The sequence below is a fragment of the Ursus americanus genome, chromosome 36 (assembly GCF_024610735.1).
Source record: "Ursus americanus isolate L20-20 chromosome 36, mUrsAme1.1.p, whole genome shotgun sequence".
Taxonomy (NCBI): domain Eukaryota; kingdom Metazoa; phylum Chordata; class Mammalia; order Carnivora; family Ursidae; genus Ursus; species Ursus americanus.
This window is the reverse complement of record NC_142162.1, coordinates 7758685-7786278: the sequence shown is the minus strand read 5'-3', so window position 1 is coordinate 7786278 and position 27594 is coordinate 7758685. Positions and strand designations below refer to the sequence as shown.

General features: G+C 40.1%; 1 protein-coding gene across 7 annotated transcripts in view; it reads left to right on the top strand.

The window, feature by feature from the left end:
* The window catches only part of MYO5A (myosin VA), a 185281-nt gene that overhangs the window by 114481 nt on the left and 43206 nt on the right, over positions 1-27594 (top strand). For all 7 annotated transcript variants that reach the window (XM_087859219.1, XM_045812047.2, XM_045812046.2 and 4 more), the window contains 9 exons: positions 1660-1746; positions 1834-1942; positions 4248-4459; positions 5327-5483; positions 9462-9701; positions 10727-10975; positions 14023-14116; positions 16328-16476; positions 21143-21256. In XM_087859219.1, coding sequence (XP_087715345.1) covers positions 1660-1746; positions 1834-1942; positions 4248-4459; positions 5327-5483; positions 9462-9701; positions 10727-10975; positions 14023-14116; positions 16328-16476; positions 21143-21256 — 1411 coding nt within the window. The remainder of the gene's footprint in view (positions 1-1659; positions 1747-1833; positions 1943-4247; positions 4460-5326; positions 5484-9461; positions 9702-10726; positions 10976-14022; positions 14117-16327; positions 16477-21142; positions 21257-27594) is intronic.

The following is a 27594-nucleotide window of genomic DNA, read 5'->3' as shown; positions in this document are numbered from 1 at the left end:
AAAAGTAATGCATGTGCATTGTAAAAACAGTTTTTAAAAAATATAGAATAGCATAAAAAATTGAAAAACATTCATTATAACCTGAGAGATAACTGGTATTAACTCACATACATCCTTCTTCACCAACCAACGTCCCTTCCTTCCTTGCTGTGGTGTGTGTGTATGTGTGCGTATGAGAGAGAGACACACACACTAATAAAAGGGGCTTGTGTTGTAATTGTGGTTTTGTATCTGCTTTTAACTTAATAAATTGTGGATTTTTTTTTTTAAAGATTTTGTTTATTTATTCGATAGAGATAGAGACAGCCAGCGAGAGAGGGAACACAAGCAGGGGGAGTGGGAGAGGAAGAAGCAGGCTCATAGCGGAAGAGCCTGATGTGGGGCTCGATCCGATCATGCCGGGATCACGCCCTGAGCCGAAGGTAGACGCCCAACCGCTGTGCCACCCAGGCGCCCCTAAATTGTGGATGTTTTACATGTTAGTAAATAAAAATCCACATCATCATTTTAATGACTACATAGTATCTCATTGTATAGATACGCCATCATTTATTTAAATTATTCCCCAAATGATGACCATTTAGGTTATTCCAACTATGCTATGATAAATATATTTTGCTAAACATTCTTGTATATTTGCCTGATTAATCTTCTTAGGATAATACATTTCTAGAAGGGGAATTAGTGGGTCAGATCAGGCACATTTACCAAAGGTTGTAACTCCCACTCCCACCCCAGTGGGTTTGACTGCTCCTTTTCCTACACCCTGCCAATCCTGCCCTCTGAGATTCTGCCTTAGATTCGGGGCAGTTCTGACAGACTTATATCCTCCTGATTGCCAAGGAGCCATTTCTGAAGGCAATGGAGGCAGAAAAAGCTGCCACAGCCTGGGCCATTCTGCTGGACAACCTTAGGGGTTAGTACCTTCCATCAGCCAACCCCATCTCCCGTGGCCAACAGAACACTGGAGAAGACAGCACAGCACAGGGCTCAGGGTGCTCAGGGCTTACCTGGGGGAGCACAAAGAGTGATCATCCAGCAAAGGGCAGGCCTTGCTACTTCCTCTCAGTGTCAGTTCGATGTTAAGATGCCATTTGTCTAGAGTAAAATAAACATAAAGTATATAAGATATAGTACAAATAATTGGTATTGCTGTGGACACTATAAATCCTTTGTACGTCCACACGAAGTTGAACTTTTAGAACACCAATATTTAAAAAAAAAAAATGGAATGTGGCATTAATTTGTTTTTCTTAGAGAAATCTCCAGAGTTGGCCAGTCTTTATTCTAGGGAAGCTATATATGGTGAACTAAGGAATTATGAGAACAGCTCATCAGACCAAGCCATTCAATGAGTATGGGGAAAGTACTGAGGAGTTCTGGGTTTTTAAAAATATGCCCAGTGGTATTTCTTATGGGTTTGTGGTGTGAACTACAGGTAATGTCTGTGGCTCTGCTCTGTATTTTTACTGCTAATTGTCCCTTCCCTGCTGTCACACAGAGTTTTCCATTGTGATCCCTGCTCCAACTTTTGAATGTTTCCTTTTCTCATTTGTCCACTTGGCTCCTTACAAAAGAGTTTGGTCTCTGGACTGAGGAGTAATTTGTGGCTGGAGCCAAGCTTCTTTGTGCATCACTGATGTTCACGTTCACACGTAGGTTCGATGAGAAGAGGGCAGTGCAGCAGCTGAGAGCCTGCGGCGTCCTAGAAACCATTCGCATCAGTGCAGCGGGCTTCCCCTCACGGTGAGTGGGGCAGGTTGCAAGCGTGCAGGATCCTCTGGGTGAGATTCTTACCTCTGCCAATAAGCTGATGTGAGTTTCTTTATACAGGTGGACTTACCAAGAATTTTTCAGCCGCTACCGTGTCCTAATGAAGCAAAAGGATGTGCTGAGTGACAGAAAGCAAACATGCAAGAATGTGTTAGAGAAACTGATCCTGGTAAGGAAGATTTTCATTTACCTTCATCTGAACAGATATTGGCCAAAGGCCTTGTGATTGTAATGTTTGAAAGCCCTGGGAAATCCAAATTCCACTAATCCAGATTATTCGTGGTTGGGAGGGTGGCGGGCACACTGTCTTAGAGGTCAAGGCTCACTATGTTAGGGTGGTAGACCTAGTGAGGGGGATGGTCTACTGTCAGGAAACAGGATGGTGAGGTCTGGAGAGGTCTGGACCCAGACTTGAGACACACTCCTTTTAGAGTTTGATCATTATCAATAAAAGTTCATCTTGTACTTATTTATGGGAGATATCAGGCCAGATACTGTGTGATTAAGAAAAAACAAGTCCTGTCCTAAGATAACATAGTCTGTCTTGGAAATTCAAGCATTTTAGAGATAAGTATAATATGCCTTAGTGTCTGTCAAATTACTGAAGAAATCAGAGGAAGGCAAAGCCACATGTGCTATGGGAAGGAGGAGTAATTTCATGGAAGAGGTGTGTTTCGAGTCAGGCCCTGAAGAATTGTTAAGATTATATAAAAGTAGAAGGACATCCTAATAGGGAGTGAGGTATGAAGAAGTAGGAAAGCATAGAATTTGCTCAGAAAACAGTAAAGTGTTCTGGGTTTGTTTGTTTTTTTTTCCAGTATAAGATTGACATATGGGACAGTAGGGATTTGGTTATGAAATGTAGACTGGTGTTTGAAAAGTCTTGTATGCCAAACTAGGGAGTTCTCAAACTTCAGAATGCATTAGAGTCACCTGGACAGCTTGTTAAAATACAGATTGCTGGGCCCCAGCCCTCAGAATTTTTTGATTCAGTAGGTCTGGGATGGCCCCAATAATATGCATTTCTAACAAGTTTCCAAGTGATGCTGGTGCTGGTCTGAGGACTCCATTTTGAGAACAGGTAATCTAGTTCACGAAGAATTTAAGATTCATGAAAGGTTTTTTAAAAAATATTTTCACTTGTTTTCCACTAGGTTGAATGGATTACCTCATTTTGAGGTAATTAGTCCTAATTACTAAATGTGATATCTCTTATTTGGTAATAATAACTTTTTTTTTTGGAAGAATTAAGACCATTTTCTCAGTAATGTGTAAAAAGAATCATGCTTTTGGGTTTGGACCAACTCCTTTCTAACGTAGGTTCAGATGGGAATGGAGAGCAGAAAGTAAGGACAGTCCTACACCCAGACCATGTTGTCACCCAGACCACAGCAGGCCTGGCTAGGGCTGTGCAGGTCAGTGTGACAGGAGGCTACCAATAGAGGAGAACAGGGGTGGAGTGGAGGAGCTGAGATGGGCCAGGGAGAGGGAGAGAGCACCCACCTGCTAGCTCTGCTTGTGTCTCCAGCTAGGCTTCCTATGTAAACTTTATGGATTTAAATTAAAATAATTTTAGATGTTTTAGGTATATGTGGAGATTTCTGATTTTCTGGGTTCACATATAAGATAGGAGATACCTGTTTACACTGAAAAGTGATTTTCTTTGTTTTCCCTTAGAATTTCAGATCATGGTAGTGATTATTATAAGTAAATTCCACTCTTCTTTTGACATGAGCGTCCTTCTAGATAAGGTGGATAAGAATGTGGTAAACCAAAAGTAGCATGCATGTCTGTGGTTACCGCTCCAATCTGCTTGCATTCCAAAGTCGATGAGCAATACCAGTGATTATGCTCTTATAAAAGGAGTTTTGAAATTCATAGAAGGAGTTTAGATACATTTATAGGGTTGTATTTGTTTATTTTCAGATTCTGTTGATTAAAGGCAACAGATAACTGTTGCAAATTTAACTCTTGATATGAATACGTCAAGTTTTTTGTTGTTTAGTTCTTATTTTGTGTGCATGGCTTCCTGCCTTATTCTTCATGCTGCTGTTTTTGTCCCTTCAGCTTTCTCATGGAGCATACAGCCCGATGTAATGCTTACAGCCTGAGTCAGTCAGAGCGAGTGTCAGCATCTCCATTTCCTTGAGATATTTAAAACGCAAACACGCAGATAATAGCTGCCTATAACCCACAACCAAGTTTTTGGCCTCAGATAATAATTCCAGGTAGAATGATTCTGGAAAATAACTCTTAAACTGCAGTTTTCCTTGAAGTCCCTTCTATTTGCTCAACTTGCGTAGGATATAAAAAATCTGGCTCTGTTAGTTAATTATGACGTAGCCCAAGTTTTAGCTAATAGATTCATCCCTTGACTGATTTCTGCTTTTAGATGTATTTTTTTCTCTTTTAGAAGTTCATTTATATGGTCATCATTTCTACTTCTGAGTGTACAATTTCTTCCCAAAAAATAGGACAAGGACAAATACCAGTTTGGTAAGACAAAGATCTTCTTCCGTGCCGGTCAAGTGGCCTATCTAGAAAAACTGAGGGCAGACAAGCTGAGGGCCGCCTGCATCCGGATCCAGAAGACCATCCGAGGCTGGCTGCTGCGGAAGAAGTACCTGCGAGTGCGGAAGGCGGCCATCGTCGTGCAGAGATACGTGCGGGGCTACCAGGCCCGATGGTAGGTCTCTTGGCGGCCCGTCCAGCCTGACTCACAGCCCCGGAGCTTGGAGAGCTCATCTGGTTCCTTGTCCAACCAAGGACGGTTTTCAGTGGGCTTCCTGTTTGAGAAGGCAATGCCCCACCGCTTCCTAGTTTCGAAGAATAACAGATTTACTCCCAAGACAGTTAAATAGAATACAGCGTCACTCACCCTTATGAATCATTTAGACTCATCTTCCAAAAAATTACAAATTACTCTCTACTCATGTCCTTTGTATTTTTAAAAATTTTTTTGGTACTTTTATGTGGACTTGAAGAAATCATCTGTAAATTAAAAGAGTCGTGACTATGTGCTGGTTAATAATGATTCCATTGAGGAGTTTTCAGGAGCAATTAACTGAGACGATCTGGAGGAGAATGAGACTTCAGTGTGATTACCTATGAGGATAATTTTCATTTAGAACTATCAGTAGATCTGAATTAATGGTGAAGAACTTGTGCCCAAACGGATAGATCAGGGAGAAAGACCACACGTCAGCAATGGCTGGATGTAGGAAAGCTGGTGGGAAGTAAGATGGGATCACTGTGGACAGCCAGTCAGCTGTGTAAAGGGGACATAGAACATCCTTGAGTTCACTTCCTTTGTTGTAATATCGGGGAATATGGGACATCCTGATTTTCAGGGTTAGGGAAGACTCAAAGCAGATAATGAATGCAAAATATTTGGGGGAACTATAAATTGCCATACAAACGTAAGTGATTTAACATATACAGTAATAGAATAATAACAATGGAGGTACTACTTATTATGAGCTTTAAGTCTCTACAGAATGTAGTCCTGGGTTTACCTGATTACTGACAATGCACCACTCTTTTCTTTGGCCAGCTATGCTAAGTTCCTGCGCAGAACCAAGGCAGCAACCATCATTCAGAAGTTCTGGCGCATGTATATAGTCCGCAAGAGATACAAGATAAGGCGATCGGCCACTATTGTTCTGCAGTCTTACTTGCGAGGCTACTTGGCCAGAAATAGATATCGCAAGGTAAGGCATTTTTTCCAACTTTGTTTATTCATTCCATTAACATTAATCAAATTCCACATCTGTACAAAGTTCCACAGGGGTTCCTGTGGACATAGGAACTGAAGAGACAGCCAACAGTTGAAATATATTTTTAAATATTAAATACGTATATATATACATTTTTTTTAATTTTTAATTTTTTAAAAAATTAACATATAATGTATTATTTGTTTCAGAGGTACAGGTCTGTGATTCGTCAGTCTTGTGTTATACCCAGTGCTCATTACAATACGTACCCTCCCCAGTGTCCATCATGCAGCCACCCCATCCCTCCCATCCCCATCCCCTCCAGCAGCCCTCAGTTTGTTTTCTGAGATTAAGAGTCTGTTATGGTTTGTCTCCCTCTCTGATTTTGTCCTCTTTCAAAGTACATATATTTATTAATAGGATAGTAGAAAAAATACCTTCCTTTCCCCCCTTATCTATGTAATTTGAAAAAAACAGTGGCTACTGTAATAATGTACAAACAACTTGCTGGCTTAAAACAACAGAAATTTATTCTCTCAGAGTTCTGAGAGAAAAAAAGTCTAAAATCAGTATCACTGAGCCAAAATGAAGATGTCAGCAGTGCTGTAGTCTCTCCAGAAGCTCTAGGAGAGAATCTTGCCTCTTCCAGCTTCTGCCAGGTGGCTGCCACTACCCTTGTGTTTGTGGCCACGTCACTCCAGCCTCTGCCTCCATCCTCACATCATCTTCTCTGTGTGTCTAACTACTCTCCTCTCTGTCTCATCTGAGAATGCTCGTGGTGGATTTGAGGCCCACCTGGATAATCCACAATAATCCCCCTATCTCAAGACCCTTAATTTTGTTTTTAAAGATTTTATTTATTTGAGAGAGAGAGCGCAGAAGCAGGGGGAGGGAGAGGGACAAGCGGACTCCACGCTCAGTATAGAGCCCGAAAACAGGGCTTGATCCCACAACTCCGAGATCACGATCCTGAGATCATGACCTGAGCCGAAATCAAGAGTTGGAAACCCAACCGACTGAGCCACCCAGATGCCCCAAGACCCTTAATTTAATCACATCTGTAAAGATCCTTTTCCCAAATAAGGTAATCTTTACAGGTTCCAGGGATGAGGATCTCATGTCCTTGGGGGCCTTTGTTCAGCCGACTCTGATGAGTTTGGATAGGTAGAACATACGACAGATGGGTAGAAGATTGGACCAAGAATGAAGCAAACTTAGAAGAATTTAACATGGTGGAAAGAAAATAAATTACATTAATGTGGTTAAAAGTTGTATTGACTAGAATGTGACGCTCCAGAGACTTTTGACAAATAATCTTTATATCTAGCCATAATCAACACGACCGGATAACAGATCACCAGATTAATCTTAATCCTCACCTCTGACAGTATGTGGTCCAACTGACGGAAGAGTTTTATCTCTCGCTGTGGCAAGGTCTGAGTCTGTCCTTTAGGGTATATTCTCAAGAAGCCAGAAATACAGTGTGGACCTTAGAGCTCAGCGGGCATCACCGTTAGAAGGAGCATCCGTAGAGTGATTTGAGGGACATGTCTCTAGTCACAAGCAGTGCCTGGGTGTGGCCAAGTCCAATCTATGTGTTTATCTTACTTTCTGATTTTGAGATAATTTTAGGCAACAAAGAAAAAAGGAAAGTTAATGAGGCTTGAATGAGCATATTTTATAGCTGTATTTTGAAGAAAATTTGAAGACAGCTACTCCAGGTCTTTCTCTCTGCCCACACCTTCTGGTGCTCTTTCTCTATAAGCATGAGCTTTCTGGGAGGGGAAAAGCCTTAGTAAACTTGACCTTTTAGATACAACAAACCGGTTACCCTCCCATTTTCCTCAGGAACATCTGAACTGGGTTGCGAGGACATCAGTTTAGCAGAGGCAGGCTCTGGCCAGCTCAGCTCCCTCTGTGACTGGACAGAGTGGGGTGGCAGGTTGGAGCCTAGCTCACACGCAGGTCAGTAGCACCCCATCAGTGCTCCTGGCTGTGTCCAGTCTGAGTTTCCCCCTCATGGGATTTGGGCATCTTAAAGGGTGAGCAGGTGTAGTTTAATTTCTCTGACTCACTGACGGATGTGGAGATTGAGAGTGGAAGCTCTCATTATATACTGTTTCCTTTTGACTGTAATTTCAGAAATGGACCAATGTCCAAAATAATGTGGAGAGAAGGAAATGGCATAGGAAAATTGGCATTAATAGCTTTGCCACTGCGTGCTGAGTTTTAAAGTCTGAAAGCCTTCAGTTTCCATCACTGAGTCGTATCCATTCCGTTGCTACTCATCCAGATAAGACAAGGGGCTCCCTTGGGATTGCGCTGCTAAGTGAGAGCTCAGTCTGCTGGCCTCACTGCAGAATGATACACACTGACTGGCTGACTGAGCGGGGACTGAAGGCGGCCTTGGCATTAGGAGAACAGCCGGAAAGGGCAGGCTTCAGTTGCCAAAGACACTGTTAAGATCTCCTAAACACCTTTGATTTCTTTGTATTTAAAACTTAGCCACCTATTACTTAAATGTATTCTCTAGAATGTTACATTTTTTCTTTGTTAAATTATCTAAAACCAGGAGCTATTCTTCTACTGATCTTACTAAACTACTCTCTATTTGAATAGTTTAAGAGATTTTTACATATAAAAAGTTTCAGAAAAGGTATATTATATCCATGTATAATAATTGCTAATACTTAATCAAGTGCATACATTTAAATATCAGTTATATCTCACAAGAGTTATTCCATAAATCCTAGACTTAGAAGGACCTCAAGGTTTTACTAGGTCAACTTTCTTAAAGTTCAAGAATTTTTTTTTAATTCAAGAATTTTTTCTTTATCATTTCTGGAAATTGTTTATACAATCCCTGCTTGATGGTCATTACTGACAAATTCATCTCATAAGGCAACCTTGTTGTTATAATTTGTTTATAAGTTTAGGGGAATATCATTTCTTTTTTTTTTTAAATACAATATAAAATCAAAATTAAGATTAGTTCACTTCATCTTTTATTTTTCTTTTAAAGCTCCATCCGTACCACCTTTGAATTTCATAAGTGGATTCCTGCTACATTTGAAATAGCAATGGGAAATCCTCACTAAAATGGTATTTCTCAGATGTGGCAAACAAGAGTGTCATTTTTTGTTTGTTTGTTTCTGGGGGGGAAGTCAATAAATCAGTAATAAACGGTGTAGCACCCCTAGCATTGGCTTCTATAGTCAGCTTACTGGTCAGACCTCATGTCTTCAAGCGTAGACCTAATGAACAGTGATAGGGTATCAGCAGCACGGGTGGTGGGTCTGTCTTTTAATACCACAGGGTTCTGTTCATTTTACAGGGGACCATCTGTTGCTAACAAAAATCATATACCAATAAGATACCTAATGTGGTTTTTTTTTTCTTTCTTTTTAGAATTATTTTCCTTTTAGTATTCTGGTACCTTTAATTTAGACAACTTCTATGTGTATAGTCTGCCTTTGATCATATATATACATATAACATGTGAATATAACACAAGTTTTTCTTTCTTTCTTTTTTTTTAAGATTTTATTTATTTGACAGAGAGAGAGAGAGAGAGACAGAAGGAGTAAGTGAGCACAAGCAGGGGGAGCGGCAGAAGCAGACTCCCTGCTGAGCAGGGAGCCTGATGTGGGGCTCGATCCCAGGACCCTGGGATCATGACCTGAGCTTCCGAAGGCAGACACTTAACCAACTGAGCCACCTAGGCGCCCCTAACACAAGTTTTTCTGTATGATTCTCAAACCACCTTTAAATTCTACTTTTCAAATTTAAAATAATTTCGTGCCTCCAGAGGTCTGTGATATGTAAAATCCATATAGTACATGCTGGTTCAATTTTTGTATCCTTCCCTTTAGGCAGTATAAGGATGCTCAGCCTGACACACCTGGGTTGATAACGTTGAACCTCGAGTCTAGTCCAGGCTCTGACACTACCTGTACTTACCTTTCTCTGCAGATGCTCCGTGAGCACAAAGCAGTCATCATCCAGAAGTGGGTCCGGGGCTGGGTGGCTCGCACGCACTACAAGAGGAGCACGCACGCCATCATCTACCTGCAGTGCTGCTTCCGGCGGATGATGGCCAAGCGCGAGCTGAAGAAGCTCAAGATCGAGGCCCGCTCGGTGGAGCGCTACAAGAAGCTCCACATTGGCATGGAGAACAAGATCATGCAGCTGCAGCGCAAAGTCGACGAGCAGGTGTGTTTTCAGCAGGAGCCCCGGGAGCGGGCTGCCTGGGGCTCCACGAGACTGTTGTCAGAGGGTCTCCCCTTGACTTGACTTTTCAGTCGCAGCGAAAAAAGTAAAATAATAATGCCAGTCCTGTCGTTATGGGAATAGTGACAACCTCATAGGGAAGATTATACTTGCAAGGACGAAGGGAGGAAATTATTCTGAGAACACAGCCAGATCTACTAGCACTCCAAACCTTTATGACCAAGAGTCGTATTGTACTTCATACTTCATGAATCTCTTTCATCATTATCATTCATGTGCATGAAGTATAAGGTTCCTTTTACAAATGAGTTCTTTAGCATTGAGATATGGTAAAAGAGGCAGAAAGATGTCCGTGCTTCTGAGGAATGTACAGTCTATTTGCAGGAGTAAAATTTGATTTCCTAGAGATAGTTACTAAGTAATATTTTAGCACATGCAAATGATGTAATAGTAATTAGTAATACATAAATACTGAGGAGGGCAAAAAAAAAAAACAAAAAAAAAACCCAACCCAGAAAACAGAATAAAACTGGATTCATCAGCAAGATGGAGGAGCTTATCTGAGTGGGAAGAGTTTTGAGGTAATAAAGAGATTTGTAAGAAACTTGTGATTTTGAGACTATTTTATCATTTTTCTGAATCACCTGGCTAGCATATGGCTTTCAGTAGAACACTGATTTATTTTCAAAAGGAAGTATAGATTTTTCTATTTCTGGTGTAAGAATCAGGAAATTAAGAATTTACTGCCGTAACTCACCTTGCGACCATGAGAAAATCATATCTATTTTGCTCATGATGTAAAACAGAATTAATTCTGCCTGTTCTCTTCTCTTTTTATATCACTTCAAGACAGTATTGATTGTAAAGGTTGTGGTTAGTATTTTGGTTAGATACGATGTCAATGCTATGATGATATAGCATGAATTTGATGAATAAATGTGGTTTTCTCAAAACACACTTGATGATATGTGTATTTACTTATTGTTACTTATGTGTATGTTTAAAAGAACAAAGACTACAAATGCCTCATGGAGAAACTGACCAATCTGGAAGGAATATATAACTCTGAGACTGAGAAACTACGAAGTGACTTAGAGCGTCTCCAACTGAGTGAAGAGGAAGCTAAGATTGCTACTGGACGGGTCCTCAGTCTGCAGGAAGAAATTGCCAAGCTCCGGAAGGACCTGGAACAAACTCAGTCAGAGAAAAAATCCATTGAGGAGCGTGCAGATAGATACAAACAGGAAACCGAGCAGGTAGGAGCTAGTTTTCATATCTCCATCTACTCTTTTCATAGAGGAAATGTGCTGTCGTCATGAGCTGGTCCATGTGGGTCAAGGTTGGTTTCCACTGAAGGTAAAATACAAATGTTAGTTTGTTTACTGTTCATTATTAGTGTTTTCCAAGCTTGTCTCCCACATGATAGATGAGTAGTTGTAGGTCTTTTAGTAGAACCTTTTGACTCTAGTAAGAACACAGGCAAAGTAGTATTGAAAGAAGAGAATGAATGGCTAAGTACATACCCTACACTCTTTTTCTTTAAATACATAGGTCTGGATGAAGCGTAGACTCCTTTTTCTTCAAAAGGGTAAACATGATTAAGAAGCCAATCAAGCAGTGAAATGTCATTAGCTGGTAGTAGGGATCTTTATGGAAACCTGCATTAAGGCTGTGTTAGATGTTCAAGTGGAGAAATCCAAATGTCTGCACACTGATTGTAACCAAGAGCTGCTATGCAGATAGAACAGCAACAACAGTGGTTATCGATTGGTGCTGTTACAGTACAAATTTATATCAAAGTTTATATCACAACTTTATTAAACACAGAAAACGTTAAGGTTCTCAAGCAGCAATGCAATATATTGTTTAAACAAAATAAAAGCACCTCACCATAAAGCTTACTTGAAAAAAGTGATAGATTTTCATAAGTTTCACTAGTATTACCATCTTTAAATGAAAACAGAGTTGACTGTTGGCTGTAACTATTGGGAAGAGTCCCAATTTCCTGTGCTTTTTCCGTACTGACTTCTGAATATATATATTTTTTAAGATTTTATTTATTTGAGAGAATGCATGCGTGGGATAAGGGGCAGAGGGAGAGAGAGAGAAAAACAGACTCCCCACTGAGAATGGAGCTTGATGCGGGGCCCAGTCTCACAACCTTGAGATCACGACCTGAGCCCAAACCGAATCAGACTCTTAACCTACTGCACCACCCAGGTGCGCCTTACTGACTTCTGAATAATAACACAACATACTCAGTGAGAACCTCAGAAGGAGCTTAGATGCAATTCAGAGAGGATAGTGTAGCTAATGAAATGGCAATCTTCTCATGATGTTCAGGGTCTTAATAAATCCTCCTATGTCTCTAATAGATCTGGGCTCTGTATACAGAAACAGCAATTCCATTAATATTATGTTGGCATGGTAAGCTCAGTCTATCAGAATTCAGGTAGGAATTCAAAGGGCTACTCTTGAGGCTGAAGGACTCTTTTTTTCATTTCTTGAGTCCGCAGAAGCTTTTCAGATTCCTCTGAATCCACAGAGTATTTAAGTTTGGTAGGAGTATTCTCTTTTCTTCTTCATAGTCAAGTTCCTACCTTTCTAGTCTGGGAGAATAGCACACATGAACAGATTCAGATTTTTCCTTTCTTTCTTTCTTTTTTTTTTTTTTTCCTCATTGTCTTTTGCTTTTCTCAGGGACAGCTATAGGCATTTCCATTAATTCTTTTGAGTAGAATACAGTAATTAGGAAGAATGAAAAACTTTCACTGTGACAGCCAGCTTTATGGTCAGAAAAGCTACCTTCCCAGTCAATCTGATCAAGGAGCCTAGAAGATACACTAGAACTGTGGTTTGTAACCAGGAGTGTGTATCAGACTCTACTGGAGAGTTTTAATAAAAATACCTGCCCACGCTCTAGGAGTATGGGTTAGGCACGTGTATTTTGAAAAAGCACCCACTTTATTGGTTGCACACCCCTGATTGAGAGCAACTTCTTTCAAGAGCATGTAAGGAATTCTGGCCTTTCTACTGAGAGCAGCTATTAAAGCCGTGTCAGTATGGAGGGAAGAGACTGGGCCATCAGAAAGGATACCTTCTGGACTGACTTCTGCCGTGCACAGTCTTCCTGTCTAAGTTCCCTGGTCTTCAGGGATCCTTAGTCACAGAGCCCTCTTTTGCTGTCTCTGAACTCCTGAAAAGTTCTCTTTATTATTAAAGCTATTGCTTTAACATGTGACTCTTGATCTTGGGGTCATAATTTGGGCCCCACATTAGGCATAGAGCTTACTTTAAAAAGGAAAAAAGGGAGGGAGGGAGGAAGGAAGGAAGGAAAAGCAGGAAGGGGAAAAAAGCAAGCTATTAAGAGTTCCTTGAATTTATGCTTAGAGAAAGAAATTCAAATTTCACTCATCACGAGCATACATGTATTTCAAAGATGAAGTAAGTAAACTATAAACTTTGCAAAGTTAACCTTTGGTTTTGGTTTTTGCTTCCTGGGAATCCTCAACCAACTGGGAACTAGAAACCGAAAGGTCGATGTGGTGTGTGTGTGTGTGTGTGTGTGTGTGTGTGTGTGTGTGTGTGTGTGTTGGGGCAATATATACATATACATGACATAAAATTTATCATTTTAACCATTTTTAAGTGTACAGTTTTGTGGCATTTAGTACTTTCACGCTGTCGTAAGGTCAATGCTTAAACATGGAATAAAAGGACTAGTTTGCAACCTTGTGAAACTCTTAAGAGGAGATAAAAGGAAAATTCTCTTTCTCAAGACAGACAGCAGGGAGCTTCAGAAGGAATCCAGTGAATTCCAGAACCAAAAAGCCCTTCATATCTTTCTTAACCTCCTTAATCTCTCTTAATACCTGAATCATGAGGACACATAAGCTTTGTGTTAGGCTGTTGAGGCGAGAAGGTATTTTTATTCCTTCAAGAGCCACTGCTTACTAGGGTGCCAAGCAGTTGCTAAATGCTCAAGGTACAAAGTAAAACAACAGCAATTATCTCCATCCTCCAGGAATTGCTAGTCTATTAGGGAAGTAAAAGTAAATCATTTATAAGGGCTACAACGAGGCACATACAGGGTCTGTAGGAGAGACACCTAATTGAAGGGAGTTTCCAGGAAGGCTTTCTGGAGGGGGTAATGCTTGACCAAGTTCAAAAAAAGACTAGGTGGACCCAGGCAAAGAAATGAGGCTCAGAGATGCGGAGGTAAAGAGGGCCTGTGGTGTGGTCTTTCTATTCAGGGCGTCCTCTGTCTACTGCAGCCATCTGAGTTGATTGTTTTATTTTATAGCTGGTATCAAATCTGAAGGAAGAAAATACTTTGCTGAAGCAGGAAAAAGAGGCCCTCAATCATCTTATCGTGGAGCAGGCTAAGGAGATGACAGGTAGGGCTCACGTGGGTATAACCTACCGTACACCAGCCAACCTGAGATCAAAGATTTATATGTTACAACTTTGCTTAGAACTGAAATGTTTTTAAAAGTTGAGATTGTCATCAGTAAATTTATGATGTTCTAAGAGGCGAGCACTGTAAATATTTTGATTTAGTTGGTGAACTTGTAAATCTGGTCTTTCTATGCACAAATGTGAATTCATGTATAGTCAATATCCTATGTTATTTTTAAAAAATTAATTTTGTTCTGCATGTATGATTTCTTAGTTTTGACTTATGGGATTCTATTGAATTAGGAAGAAATTGTGAGCTAATATGTATATGTGTCTACATGTATTTATTTTTTGCTAAACCAATGGATATTATTCTCCCAAAATCAATTACTCTTTTCCACCTTAAAAAAAAGGCAACTCTAATTTTTTGAATAGAGAACTAACTAGATGTGAACATTTATTCTGTTAGCTATTTGTGAGATAGGTAAGAATGATGATAATTTACAAGGAACCTACATATATATAAATGTGGGCTAAGAAGATACAGATCGAAGGTATAGTAATGGGTGGTGGGGACACAGAGAGAGAAATGGATTGGAGTGAGGATATAGTATATGAAAAAATCGCCAGGATGTTATCCTTTTTGTTGTGGTATTCAAAAAAGGAATAACAATTTTCTAAAGTTTTGAGATGAGGTAGTACCACAATAATGGTGTATTGTTACTGATGAGGAATTGAGGGACAAAAGTACCTATTTATGAGTAAAATTAACGAGATAAGTTGTTAGAGTGTTAAATTTTGAATGTCAGCTAAGCCCTCCAAAAAGAGATCTCCTGAAAACAAATTGAAATTAAAGATTAGAGACAGGAAGAAACAGGCCTTAAGGTTCCCATTAAAGCTATGATGATAAGAGAACCCTTTGTGCTTTTCCCCCACTACCTCCTCTCTCCCAATTAAAGGGAATAATGTGAAGGCAAGAGAAGAAATCTGGAATTAAGCCTTATAGGATGACCACAAGTAAAGGATAAGGTGAAGAAAAGAAACTAGAAAAAAAATTGATAGGGAATATTAGAAACAGTTACTGAAGACATGGAAGGATCCAGAATGATTAGAATACTTGAAATTGGATAAGAAGAACAAAGAACTAACGTTGGATTTGCCTAGGGAAAATTTCTTGGTAGCCTTATGCAACTTCTGCAAATTGGTGAGAATAAAATGCAATTTACAGAATGTTATAGGGAGAGGAAATTCTTTCATTCTTTCATTCACACATTATTAAAGCCCTACATTAGGGAAACACTGTGGTGGGCACCAGGGAAGCAGTAGTGACAAGACACTGGCAGCCCTCGCCGTTATGGAGCTGCTGGGGAAAGAAATGGTGACGCATTTGAATCAGGCAGGGCAGGTTAAGATTTAGCCATGAAATATGAGAATAAAATGGGCCATATAAATATTAGGAAGCTTAATATTTATAAATGTGACTGGTTGGCTCATTTAGGTAAAACATACAGCTGAGATCTGAGGCTTTTTACTTCGCTTTGTCTGCAGTCAGGGGCTCATCCCCATCTCCAGATGACGTCCCAGGCAAGTGCGAGCTGCTGGCAACAGAGACAGCAGAGTGGGGTGGTGAATGGAAAGGTCAGGGCAGCACACAAGAAAAGTAACAACGCAGATGACCAGGCAGGGGGTCTTATCTGGTTAGAAATGGGGGAGTAATAGGACTGTGGAGGGTTCAACATGCTGGAAATACTGTCAGATCTCAGCCTGGGGACTGAGGTGAGCGAAGAGTTGACATAGGACATAGGACAGCTCGGTTCCCTGAGAAGTTGCCACCCCCTCAGAGATTTGAGGAGTCTCTAATTTGGACAAAAGAGTTTTATAATAGCCTGAAACAGAATATTGGAATAAGAAATACTTTAGTTATTAAACAATGACTAGTAGAAGTCTATCAAGGATGTGCTATAACCAGTGAATGAACTAGTGGCACTGAATCCATAGTAGGTGGAAGAACTCAGTAGATGACTGTTGTTATTCACAAACTATATTTTTGGCATGATATTTGCTCTGCCCCTACATTCCCTAAGATACTCTTCATAGTTCATGGAGCTACAAGTAAACCCTTTGCAGAGAAGCTGGAAGTCAGTGTACGTTTGTACTCTTGAGTTCTGTCGAGCCACCTTTGTTATGCTTTCCCCTCTTCTTTCTTTCAGAGACTATGGAGAAGAAGTTAGTAGAAGAAACAAAACAACTGGAACTTGATCTTAATGATGAAAGGCTGAGATACCAGAACCTTCTGAATGAGTTCAGTCGCTTAGAAGAGCGATATGATGACCTCAAGGAGGAGATGACTCTAATGGTGGTGAGTCAAACACTTGCTTTTTTTTTTTTTTTTTAAAGATTTTATTTATTTATTCGACAGAGATAGCCAGTGAGAGAGGGAACACAAGCAGGGGGAGTGGGAGAGGAAGAAGCAGCCTTCTAGCAGAGGAGCCTGATGTGGGGCTCGATCCCATAACGCCGGGATCACGCCCTGAGCCGAAGGCAGACGCTTAACCGCTGTGCCACCCAGGCGCCCCCAAACACTTGCTTTTTTAGAAAACATTTCAGCACATACCACAGCGGATAGAAGAGTGGAGTGAACCCATGTACTTCAGGTAGTCATGACCCAATTTCAAAATGGTCAACACATTTTTACCCCTACTCTATCCCTCCTTCCCATCCCATCCAGTGGTTTGAGTTGTTGTAAAGCAGATCCCACAAATCCTATAACTTCATTCATGAATACCTTGTAAAGTCAAACACTTTAAAGACGGGGCTATAGACTTTGTCATATGTATCGACATGTAAAATTTGCATATAAAGCAAATATTTATATAATTGAGTATTTCCTCTGCTGATTTTTGTTATGATTTAAAAATATATTCCTACAAAAAGAACATTCAGTCTCTATTTGTAACAAATTATCTTATCTATTTCAAGAACTCTTCTATAGCTACCAACATACCTCTTGTACTTTTAATGGTTCTACACAGCCTCTCTGTTCTACTTATCCTACTGTCAGGAAACAAAGAGTTCCCTAGCTCTCTTGTTCCCTGTAAGTATCAGCCGCGAGGGTAACCTAATGGTACCGATGGCAGAAATGCTCTGAAATATCTCCTATAAGAAACAAAATAATTTGATATCTGTGGTGTAGAATATTTGCTTCAAATTTTGCTTCTATCTGGATCCTTTGACAACATTTTTTAAAATGTGACATTTTAAAAGTCAAAATAAAGGAGATTATATAACATAAAAGAAATGAAATAAATTTGTCACCTGGAAGAGAGAAAACCTGGTCTCAAAGAGGTTAAAAAGCTACTTTAAATGCCAGAGTTGGACTGTTATTTCAAACCTTGCTACTCTATTCTGATTTGTATGTGACAAAGTAAAATTAGAAGTAGGAGTAGGTCACCATTACCCTTATTGACAAACCAGAAGGACAAATCATTTAGTCTTGTCTTCCTTGATCTCCCTGCTACACTTGGCCTTGTTGAAATCTTTCCTCCTTCACATTCTCCCATTCTTAGCTTTCTTTAGAGTCCTTTTCCTCTGTCTTTGAATATCCTGTTCCCCAGAGTTCGTTTCTTCGGTGTGTTTTAAATCTATTTACTGGATAACTGTGCCAACATTTGTGGTGAATCTATGCTTTGGTTATGGTTGGAGCTAAGCTTCATGTCCCACGAGGTATTTCGAGAGCCACTAGTTGTTTGGCATATTAAGAAGTGGCATTGGAAAAGAAATGATTGGGGTCATAGAAATGTGGGAATCACTAGTTGAAACAGAGGTAAACAGATTTTTTTTCCTGTAGAATTTCTTGGATTCTTTAATACTGCATGCCTTGTGAATCTCAAAAAATAAAATGAGAGAAGCACATGCCACGTATACATCACTTTCTGAGCACATTCCCGGAAATACCTGTGACGTTAATGGGTCTCCTCCTTAGAGAGGTAGCCATGTCTAGAAAAGACCCTCCAACAATAATGGCCATCCTCCAGCAGCTTAGCAGGGCTGTTCCTTCCCACTGGGCAAGTCTCTGCCTGCTTAGCCATTCTGTTCCCAGCAGTGTTGTGGAAAAAAAGATGTAATCAAGTTCCAGGAGCAGTTCAGCTGCTTGATTCTGATTTCTCAGCCTATAATCCTCTCCACTGTATGCCTGTGACTCCTTGTCATTCCTCTTGGTTAACAAAATGGTTAGAGGGAGGGAAAAAGAAGATAGCAGAGGAAAGAAGATCAGCGTCTGCTCGCTTCTTACTCAGCTCTTCATTAGGTCTCCTTTCCTAGCTCCAGACACAGTCAAGATTGCAGTCTTCGCAGAAAACGCTTGCCAAGAATTGTAGAGAATAAAAAAATGGACTTTGTAATTTAGGATTAATTAAATAATAGCAATATCTTATTTTAATGTTTAGGTAGAAACTTCACACCTGACAGATGGGTCCTTGGCTAATATTTCATTGACACTGTTCTACAGATGGAGCTCTCACTGCACAATGCGTAGGAAGCATTTTGTGGTAAATAGAACTTTGGGGGGGCAATCGATAGATGCCTCAGGAGTTCTGGTAATCTATGTAATACGTGGATCAGAGTTCATGCCGTTGATTACCACGGTCTAGATTTGTTGGCCCTGGTACCAATAAGTGTTGTAGGATTTTTCTCCAGGAACATTCAGTTGTTAAGTCTCAGAGGCAAGGAAGAAACTTAAATCCAGGGCCAAGGAAATTCAAGCAGACAGTGGAAGGATAATGAGGCAATGGAATGCAGGCTTGTGAAGTGTTTGAAGATTCATCCCAAGTAAGGAGGGAATCCAGCATGTCAACAGTGGGGTCCTTCACCTGGACAAAGGGAGTAAAACAGATTCAAGGAAAGAAGGAATTATTGGAGACGTGACAGATTAAAAGAGGAGGTCCGAGATACAGATCTTGAAGGAGCACTTGATAATCAAGTAGGATGTTTGTCCTTGTAATGGAACAGCATATGGGTTAACAACTTGGGGAACAGAAAGCCATGCACAGGGGAGTTGTTACATTACTGCTGGACCCTAATGATGATGGCAACATCCATGCACATTAATTGAATCCTTGTCATATGCCAAGCACTAGGCTAACTCTTTACTTGCCCTATCTTATTTAATCCTCACATAAACCCTCTTAGGTAAATAATATTTTATTCACCTTTACCCAATGATGAAAATGAGGTTTGGAGAAGTTGGGCAAGGGACAAGTAAGTAGCAGACCTGGAATTCCTACCCAGCTCTCTCTTACTTCAGACCCCAGAGCATTTAACCGCTGCCCTGTATCCGAAAGTTACATTAAATAGCAAATACACAGTGTTGCTTCTATTCATACCTTAAGGTATTTGTTGTTTAGTAACACATACATGAGGGAAAATAGAGGTCTTTATATTCTTTATATCTTTATATCATCTTTATATCTTTATATCATCTTTAATAAGCTTATTAGAAAAACTTTGTCCAGGTATTTCTATGGACTTACCTGTTTCTCTTAATATTATGACCAATTTATTAATAAACACCTTCCCATACAACTGTTGGCTGGGGCTAGGAACTTTACGTGAGGTTGCTGTGTACATAAACAGTAAATCTGAGTGCCTTTGACTTTATGTGGGGTGATTCTTCCTTTTAGTGGGTACCCTAGCTGCTAGATAGTGTCAGAAGTTCTGGTGTTCTTGAGTCTTCCTTATGCACTGGAGTACAGGTTGGGGTGGCCTGGGAGACTTTCAACTGCCCCTGGATGCTGGCTTTCCTTTGGTCATATGGAAGGGTCTGCTCTCTGTAGGCCTGGATTTGGGAGAGAAAGAGGCAGAGAAGCTCTTGTGACTTCTAGCTCTTCCTGAAGCTGGGGCAAGGGGTAAAGGAAATTGGACAGATCAGAAAAGCTTCCAGAAGTCTTTCTGAAGCTCCCAGAGCCAGTAACCCTGTGAGATTCAGGCCACTGAATCTTTCCACCTCTTCTTCAGGGGGGCACCCTAGGAGTGAGGGGCACAAAAGCCAGGCTTTTTATTCCTTCTTTCTTCAAGTCATTCTCTAACCCCTTCTCCTACAGAAAGGAACAGGCTGCAATTGTTTAACTTCTCTGTTTTCCATAACCTTTCTGAATGCTAATTTCGTAAGTACCACATTGTCATAGAAATGTCACCTGGACTCGCTGAACAAATAACCCCAGGACGTCAGAGGGTTCTTGGAGCAGCTTTCTTACCTCTCCTGAAGGGCTCATCCATCCCACTGCTGACTCCAGAGATTCAACTTCATGCACAAAAGTGACAGAAATTATAGTCACCTATGTAGAACCCCTCTCTTTTTTTCCATTTATGCTCAAATACAGTGCAGTAAAATGATGATGCTGTCATTAAACATATCTCATGAACTTTTTACCAAGTTTCATTTCATTGCAACACTGAAGTCAATGTTTGGTTGCTGAGGCATTATACCTACACTACACCCAGTGTGACAGGCCACTCACAACTTCAAAAACCCGAAGCGGGAGTGCCGGGGTGACTCAGTCAGTTAAACATCTGACTTGGGCTCAGGTCATGATCTCAGAGTCCTGGGATTGAGCCCCACGTTGGGCTCCCTGCTCAGCGAGTAGTCTGCCTGTCCCTCTCCCTCTGCCCCTTTGCCTGCTGATGCTCTCTCTATCTCCATCTCTCTCTCTCAAATAAATAAAATCTTAAAGAAAAGAAAAAAACCCCAAAGGGGACTCTGCTAATAATCACAGATGATTTTGGTTTGGGCATTTGGTATTGTGACTATTATTGTCATGTCCTGCTGGTGCATCTTTCTCTTTCTTTGAGGAGCTCAGAAAGTGAGACTTTCGTGAGGGTTTGTTAAGGACAACAAGGAACAGACTGTTTGGGCATGATAACAGCAAGTTAGTGAGTGGGGGTTAGACCCAAGTTAAGGTAGATGCTATCTTAACTATAACTGGTTTAATTATATTGTGTTAATCATATTTGGTTTATCTGCCTTCCAGAATGTGCCTAAGCCTGGACACAAGAGAACAGACTCCACCCACAGCAGTAATGAGTCTGAATACACCTTTAGCTCTGAAATTGCAGAAACTGAAGATATGCCGTTGAGGACAGAGGTACGTTTTAGATACCTATCCCTACAAGTAGGGTGTGACCATGCTATTATTAACAGAGAACATTTCCATTGTGGAGCAGACCTCATTTGCCCATAAATGTAACAGTTTTTTCAAACTCTTTATATTTCATGAATGACCAATGGGTGCTTAATTAGCTTATTAATTATTACCTATATTTTCTTATATGTACATGCATACTTATTATAGATGTTTTTGGTCAATAGACATTTTAATTTTAAATGTAATTTTGATGACCAGATTTTCCCTTTTGTAATTCCCTTTTTTTTAACATACTCTATTATAAAAAAATATAGCCTGTCATGAATTTATTTCAGACTGAGGTAAATTGTTTTAATAGTAAGCCTTTTGTCCTTGAATATTGTAAATAGCCAATGCCCAAGAATGTAGCAAAACTGCTGCCTTTGTTTGATGACAGTTTTTACCAATGTAATTTTTGTCCACAAAAATGCAAGAAAAATAGCATATAAATCTGCCTTAGGGTTTGTGTTATATGGTCTGAAATCAAATGCACATGACTGTGACTCCAAGAGTACAGGGACCTTAAGTTAGATGGTCCCAAACCAATTCTCAGATCTTCTTTTCAAATACGATATTAGTTTCACTAACACGTAATTCAGGCACAACTCTTCTATTTCTGTATCATATTCTGAGAAAATGGCCAAGTCAGAAATAGACTGCTTCTGGCAGAACAGCTGAAGAAAACTGAATGATTCTTTCCTTTCTTGTCTTAGTTTTACTGAGGAATGAAAAGTTTCTATCATCTCATTCTGTTCGTTTTAAGCGAAAATGTTATATAGTTGGAATCGTACATACAAGAACCCTAAGTTAACTTATCCAAGGTCACCGCGTGTAGGTGGCTGAGCCGGTATTCTAACTGAGGCTGGTCGGCTCAGAGCCGCCTACTCTAATTCCTCCCACCCGCATTTTACCCTGCAGTCCTCCAGTCTGTCCTCTCTGTAGCTAACATTAGCCTGCAGACCATTGATGGAGCAGCACGGCCACTGTATAGCAGGAGAGAGGTTGTTCCGGGTTTTTGGCTGCTATGTAACAAACCACCCCAAACTTCAGTGGTTTCAAACCACAGCAATTTATTCATGTTCACAACTCTTCGAATTTTGACTGGGCGGTTCTTCTGCTGCACATGGGGTTGGTCTTAGCACCTCCCTGCCTCCCAGCCCAAGGAAGAAGACCTGGGGCATCTCCAAGCGACTTCTCTGTTCAGTGGCATGGTGAATGCGTTCTGAGAGTGTAAGAATAAAAGATGCCAGGGCTTCTGGGGCCAGGCCCAGTACCAGCACAGTGTCAGTTCTGCCGCATTCTACGTCATAGCAAATTACAAGGACAGCTTAGACGCAGGGGAAAGGGAGTGGACTTCATCTCTCGTTTGTTTCGGGAGCAGTCATTAGTAGCCATCTCTGGAGTCTACCACGAAGTTAGACTTTGAAGATTTCAAAATTACAGCCTCGGAATCTCTAGCGGATATGAAAGTTTTAGGATTGCATCCAGTTGGTCTTCATGGGACTACTCACTCCCAGCAGTCCAAGGGAAGTATGTTTCCACACTGCTGGCTTCAGTGTAATACGACTTGAGCAGCTCCTGCAAGGGAGGGGAAACCCAGGAGTAGGAGGGTGTGTTTGCAGCAAATTATTTTGTATTAAACTCAGGACAAAGAGGCTTCTTATTGATAGTTTTGACTGAGGACATTACATTTTTAACCTCAAAAACTCTTCTGTGCTTTACCTAATTTTTACTAGTAACAGTATTTGTTGGCATCTCTACACTTTTCAAGTTTTGTCCAAATTATTAGATTTGAGGGGAGAGTTAACTTTTGTTTCTAATTCTCACCCATATTTCTGCTGAATTTTTCTCAAATTAAGAGTTAGTTTAGGGGCACCTGGGTGGGTTAGTTGGCTAAGCATCCAATTCTTGATCTCTGTTCAGGTCTTGATCTCAGGATTGTGAGTTCAAACCCCGCGTTAGGCTCCACGCTGGGCCCGGAAACTACTTAAAAAATAAAAAGTTAATTTAGAGTGGGATTTAGTATATTGCTCATCTCTTTTAAATAATGAAGTCTGACCTGTGCTCCAGAAGTCACAGACAGATCTGGAGTATTGTGTATTGTCCTTCACATGCACTGACCATCAGCAATAGGTCATGCACCTGGAAATCTCTCAATATTGAGCAAGGCTTTTCACTAAACTAGTCATCTTGTTCCTTGTGACTAAGTGCATGCATCTGAAATGTGGCTGGCTCTGGTTAGAAGGGTTTTCTTAACCATTGGACAGACTACAGTAACTCTCCTCCTTGGAACTAAGTCCAAAACCTGAGCCTCAGTCTCTCCATGCCTCAGTTTCCTCATCTGTGAAGTGATATGCTATGATTATTATCTTACTTTAGAGTGATGTTTTGAAGACTGAGATAATTCTTATAAAGCACTTGTAACAGTGTTTGATACATAATAAGTGTTCAATAAATCCATGTTTTTGCTCTAATAAACAGATTTCCAGTGACTATCCTACAATTCTGATTGGGTGTGGTCAGGATCAGAAAGATAGAAATCTGTAAAATTGGTAATAGAAAAAGAGAAATTGCTTATCGGAAGGGAAGTTGGGTGGAAGAGAAGTATCAGACTAAGACTGGCTGTGAATTTGCACTCCTGATTACTTCTGACTTCCAGGTTTGTTTTTCTCCCTGCACCTGCTTCTGTAATGGCCAGGTTTACAAATTGCCCCTAACGAAGTAAAGGAGCACTTAGTACTCTAGTATTCCCAAGTAGCTCCTTCAGAATCTGGTGCCAGGAAGATAACAGGCCCCCTCTTGGTTATGAATTGATTTTTTAAAATTTAAAATGGGAGTTTTTCAGACTGTTTTGGAACACAGAATTCCAACCTCAGTCATGCAATGATAGCAAAATTGGATGTAAAAAAGAATTGATGTCTTTCTAGCTTTGCCAGACCTGTGATTTGTTGTTCACAAGTCAGCCTGGCACCTGCATGGCTGTTTCCCTCTGGAGAACTCACCTGCCAGCTCCACCTGCAGCACAGCCTTCCCACGCCCAAAGCATCTTCATGGTCTGGAGTTGCATTCTTTGGGAACCTTTGCTTCTCCCTGCTCTGTCATGCACCTCTCTCAGTAGCCATCGACTCATTATCCCAGCTCTGCTTCCGCCCTTGAGCTTCCTCACACCCGTCAAACCCAGGGCAAGGGTCACTACAACCTTCTCAGCTGTTGTTAGCAGGAATTCCAGAATGATTGCAGATGGAGGCTGGTAATTTTGTGAGTAAATTCTCTTGTCTTCTGGATTTTCCTCAGATGAGAGACCATGATTTTTTAGGTCTGTTTCAAAGCTTCACTCTCTGAGAAAAGCCCTGATTGATAACGTACCTTCTAGGGAAGGAAAGCAAAGCAAAACCCCAGAAACTTCTCTGAGCCAGATAGCCCAATCTTCCTTTTTGCTCGTGTGGCACAGAGAAGACAGATGGTATCTCTCTGACTAATATGTCATTAGGGGTAAGAATGGACACCATGTGGAGCACTCTTAAATAATTACCAGTCCTTATGTCTCAAGCAATTTTGTAGTTGTCAGATGTTATTTTTTTGTATTCTTTCACTTCCTATTTTAATACTCCTGTCTATAGAATTTTGTTTTTATCTAGCAGTCAACTCATTCTTTATGTAGTATTTGCTAATATCTAAAGAGTTACCCCATCCCATTTTTAAATTAATTTTTTTTTAAAGTGAGAGAATAAGTGGGCACCAGCCCAGGCAGGGTGGGGGGCAGAGGGAGAGGGGGAGAGAGAATCAGAAGCAGGCTCCACACCCAGCATGGAGCCCAACACCCTGGCACGATCTCACGACCCTACGATCATGGTCTAAGCCAAAATCAAGAGTTGGACACTTAACTGACTGAGCCACCCGAGCACCCTACCCCATCCCATTTTAATGAGAAGATTCCTTTTAAACAAAAATGCCCATTCAGGATTGATAAGGATGATTCCCAAGTGATGACATTTTATGTACAATGAATGACGTTGGGAGGTGAAGTCTTCTATTATAGAGTAAAAAAAGATTAAGTAATTAAAATTTTCAGAGACACATACATCATTAATAAATGAACAAACATTAAAAACACATGAATAAAATGTTTATGTTGTAAATAAACTAAAATACAAGTATTTGTGGGATGTGTAGAAATGAGTTTTTATATGAGTGAAAATCTACAGTAATTTCACGTTCAGGCAGGATATCATGTCTGTTCTGCTCAGTCAGGACAGACAAACATCATATACCTAAACTTTTTCTTTCTGTTGAACATTACAAGAGTGGACAGTAAGAAAAAGTCCCGGTCTAACTAGTTTGTGGGTAAATGACCCCGATAGCCTACAGATAATTGCCCCACTTCTTGGTTTAATTGATTCGTCTTAGATGTTGTTTTAGAACTGGAGTAACACTGAATTCGGCACTCCTAACAATTCAAAAAAAGACTAAAGACAGCTAATAAACATAAAAAGAATTCAACCTCAACAAAAGGCAAAGAAATGTAAATTAAAACTACAATTAAATATACTTTTGGTCTGCCAATGAAGCCATTTAAAAAAAATGATGACAGTCATTGTGGTAGCAGTCAGGGTGGTGGTTGCCCGATGAGTGTAAACTAATTTAACAGACTTAAAAATATCAATATTTAGATATTTATGTAGTAAGATATTTATTTTAGTATATTTCAATAGCAAAAAGTTAGAAACAACTTCAATGTCCATCACTACGGTAATAGCTAAGCAAATGATGATGATACACATGTCAGTATAACTATTAAAATTATGGTTTCAAATACATCCTAAATTTAGAAAACATTTGTGATACAATGCTAAATTTAAAAGACAATACAGAATTATGATGAAAATATTCCAATTACTTAAATCTATAGAAAAAAGAGTGGACAAAAATTGTAGGTTTTTTCTGGAGATGGGATTATGGCTTTATTTTTCTTCTTTGTATTATTTCCTAAACTTTCTATAAAAGTTTATTTTGGGGGCGCTTGGGTGGCTCAGCCAGTTAAGTGTCTAACTCTTGATTTAAGCTCAGGTCATAATATGAGGGTTGTGAGATCAAGCTCCACGTTGGGTTCACGTTGGGTATGGAGCCTGCTTAAGATTCTCTCTCTCCCTCTCCCTCTCCCTCTGCCCGTTCTCCTCCCTCTCTCTTAAAAAAAAAAAAAAAAAGCTTATTTTGCTTTTATATCTGGAAAAAAGTCTTTTAAAAAGTTGACAATTTGAAATATAAGACACACTAATCAGTTAAGAATTATACTTTGACTGGGACACCTGGGTGGCTCAGTCAGTTAAGCGGCTGGCTGCCTTCAGCTCAGGTCATGACCCCAGGGTCCCGGGATCGAGTTCCACATCCTGCTCCTTGCTCAACGGGGAACCTGCTTCTCCCTCTGCCTCAGGCTCCCCCGTTTGTGCTCTCACTCTCTCTCTTTCTGAGAAATAAATAAAAATCTTAAAAAAAAAAAAGAATTATACTTTGACCATTTAATTATTGTTACTGTTCTCTCTCTTCCTAACAAAAAGAGACAAAGAGAGTCTTTATTGTCTCCATTAAATCTAATGACACAATTCTTTCTCTTACCTCAATAAAAGTTCAAACCTGAAGTAAACAAGGGAGAACACTTATGGCACGCTCACAACTTCCATGATGGTGTTTATTCTTTCCCTTTGTTCAGCTTTAATTAGTGTATCTTTTCTTACACTAGTAGCTCTCACTGTGATTCTGTTCTAGAACCAATTGACATACTTTTCAGATGCTACTAAGTTATCTTTCTCTTTATTAAGGGCTATATATGTTTTAGTTTTCCAGTTTTCTCTGTCTAATCTCAATATATTTATGCTGGCACTTTGCCATTTCAAAAATCATTTTTCCTGAATAGAAAAGTAGTCCATGCTCATTGTAAGCAATTCAAATATAGAAATGTGTAAAGTAGAAAATGAAACTTTCCCATAGTACCTCCCGTTCTCCAAGATTACCACTGATGGCCTTCTAGATTTTTGTATGGCTTGTGCTAGGTATATTTAAAAGTCACGTGCAGGGGCACATGGGTGGCTTAGTCCTTAAGTGTCTGCCTTCAGCTCAGGTCATGATCCCAGAGTCCTGGGATCAAGCCCCCTGTCAGACTCCCTGCTCAGTGGGGAGCCTGCTTCTCCCTCTCCCTCTACTGTGCGCGCTCTCTCAAGTAAAAATATAAAATCTTAAAAAAAAAGTCACGTGCATTTGATTTTTTAACAAAAATAAGATCAGAATATAAATAATGCCTTGCA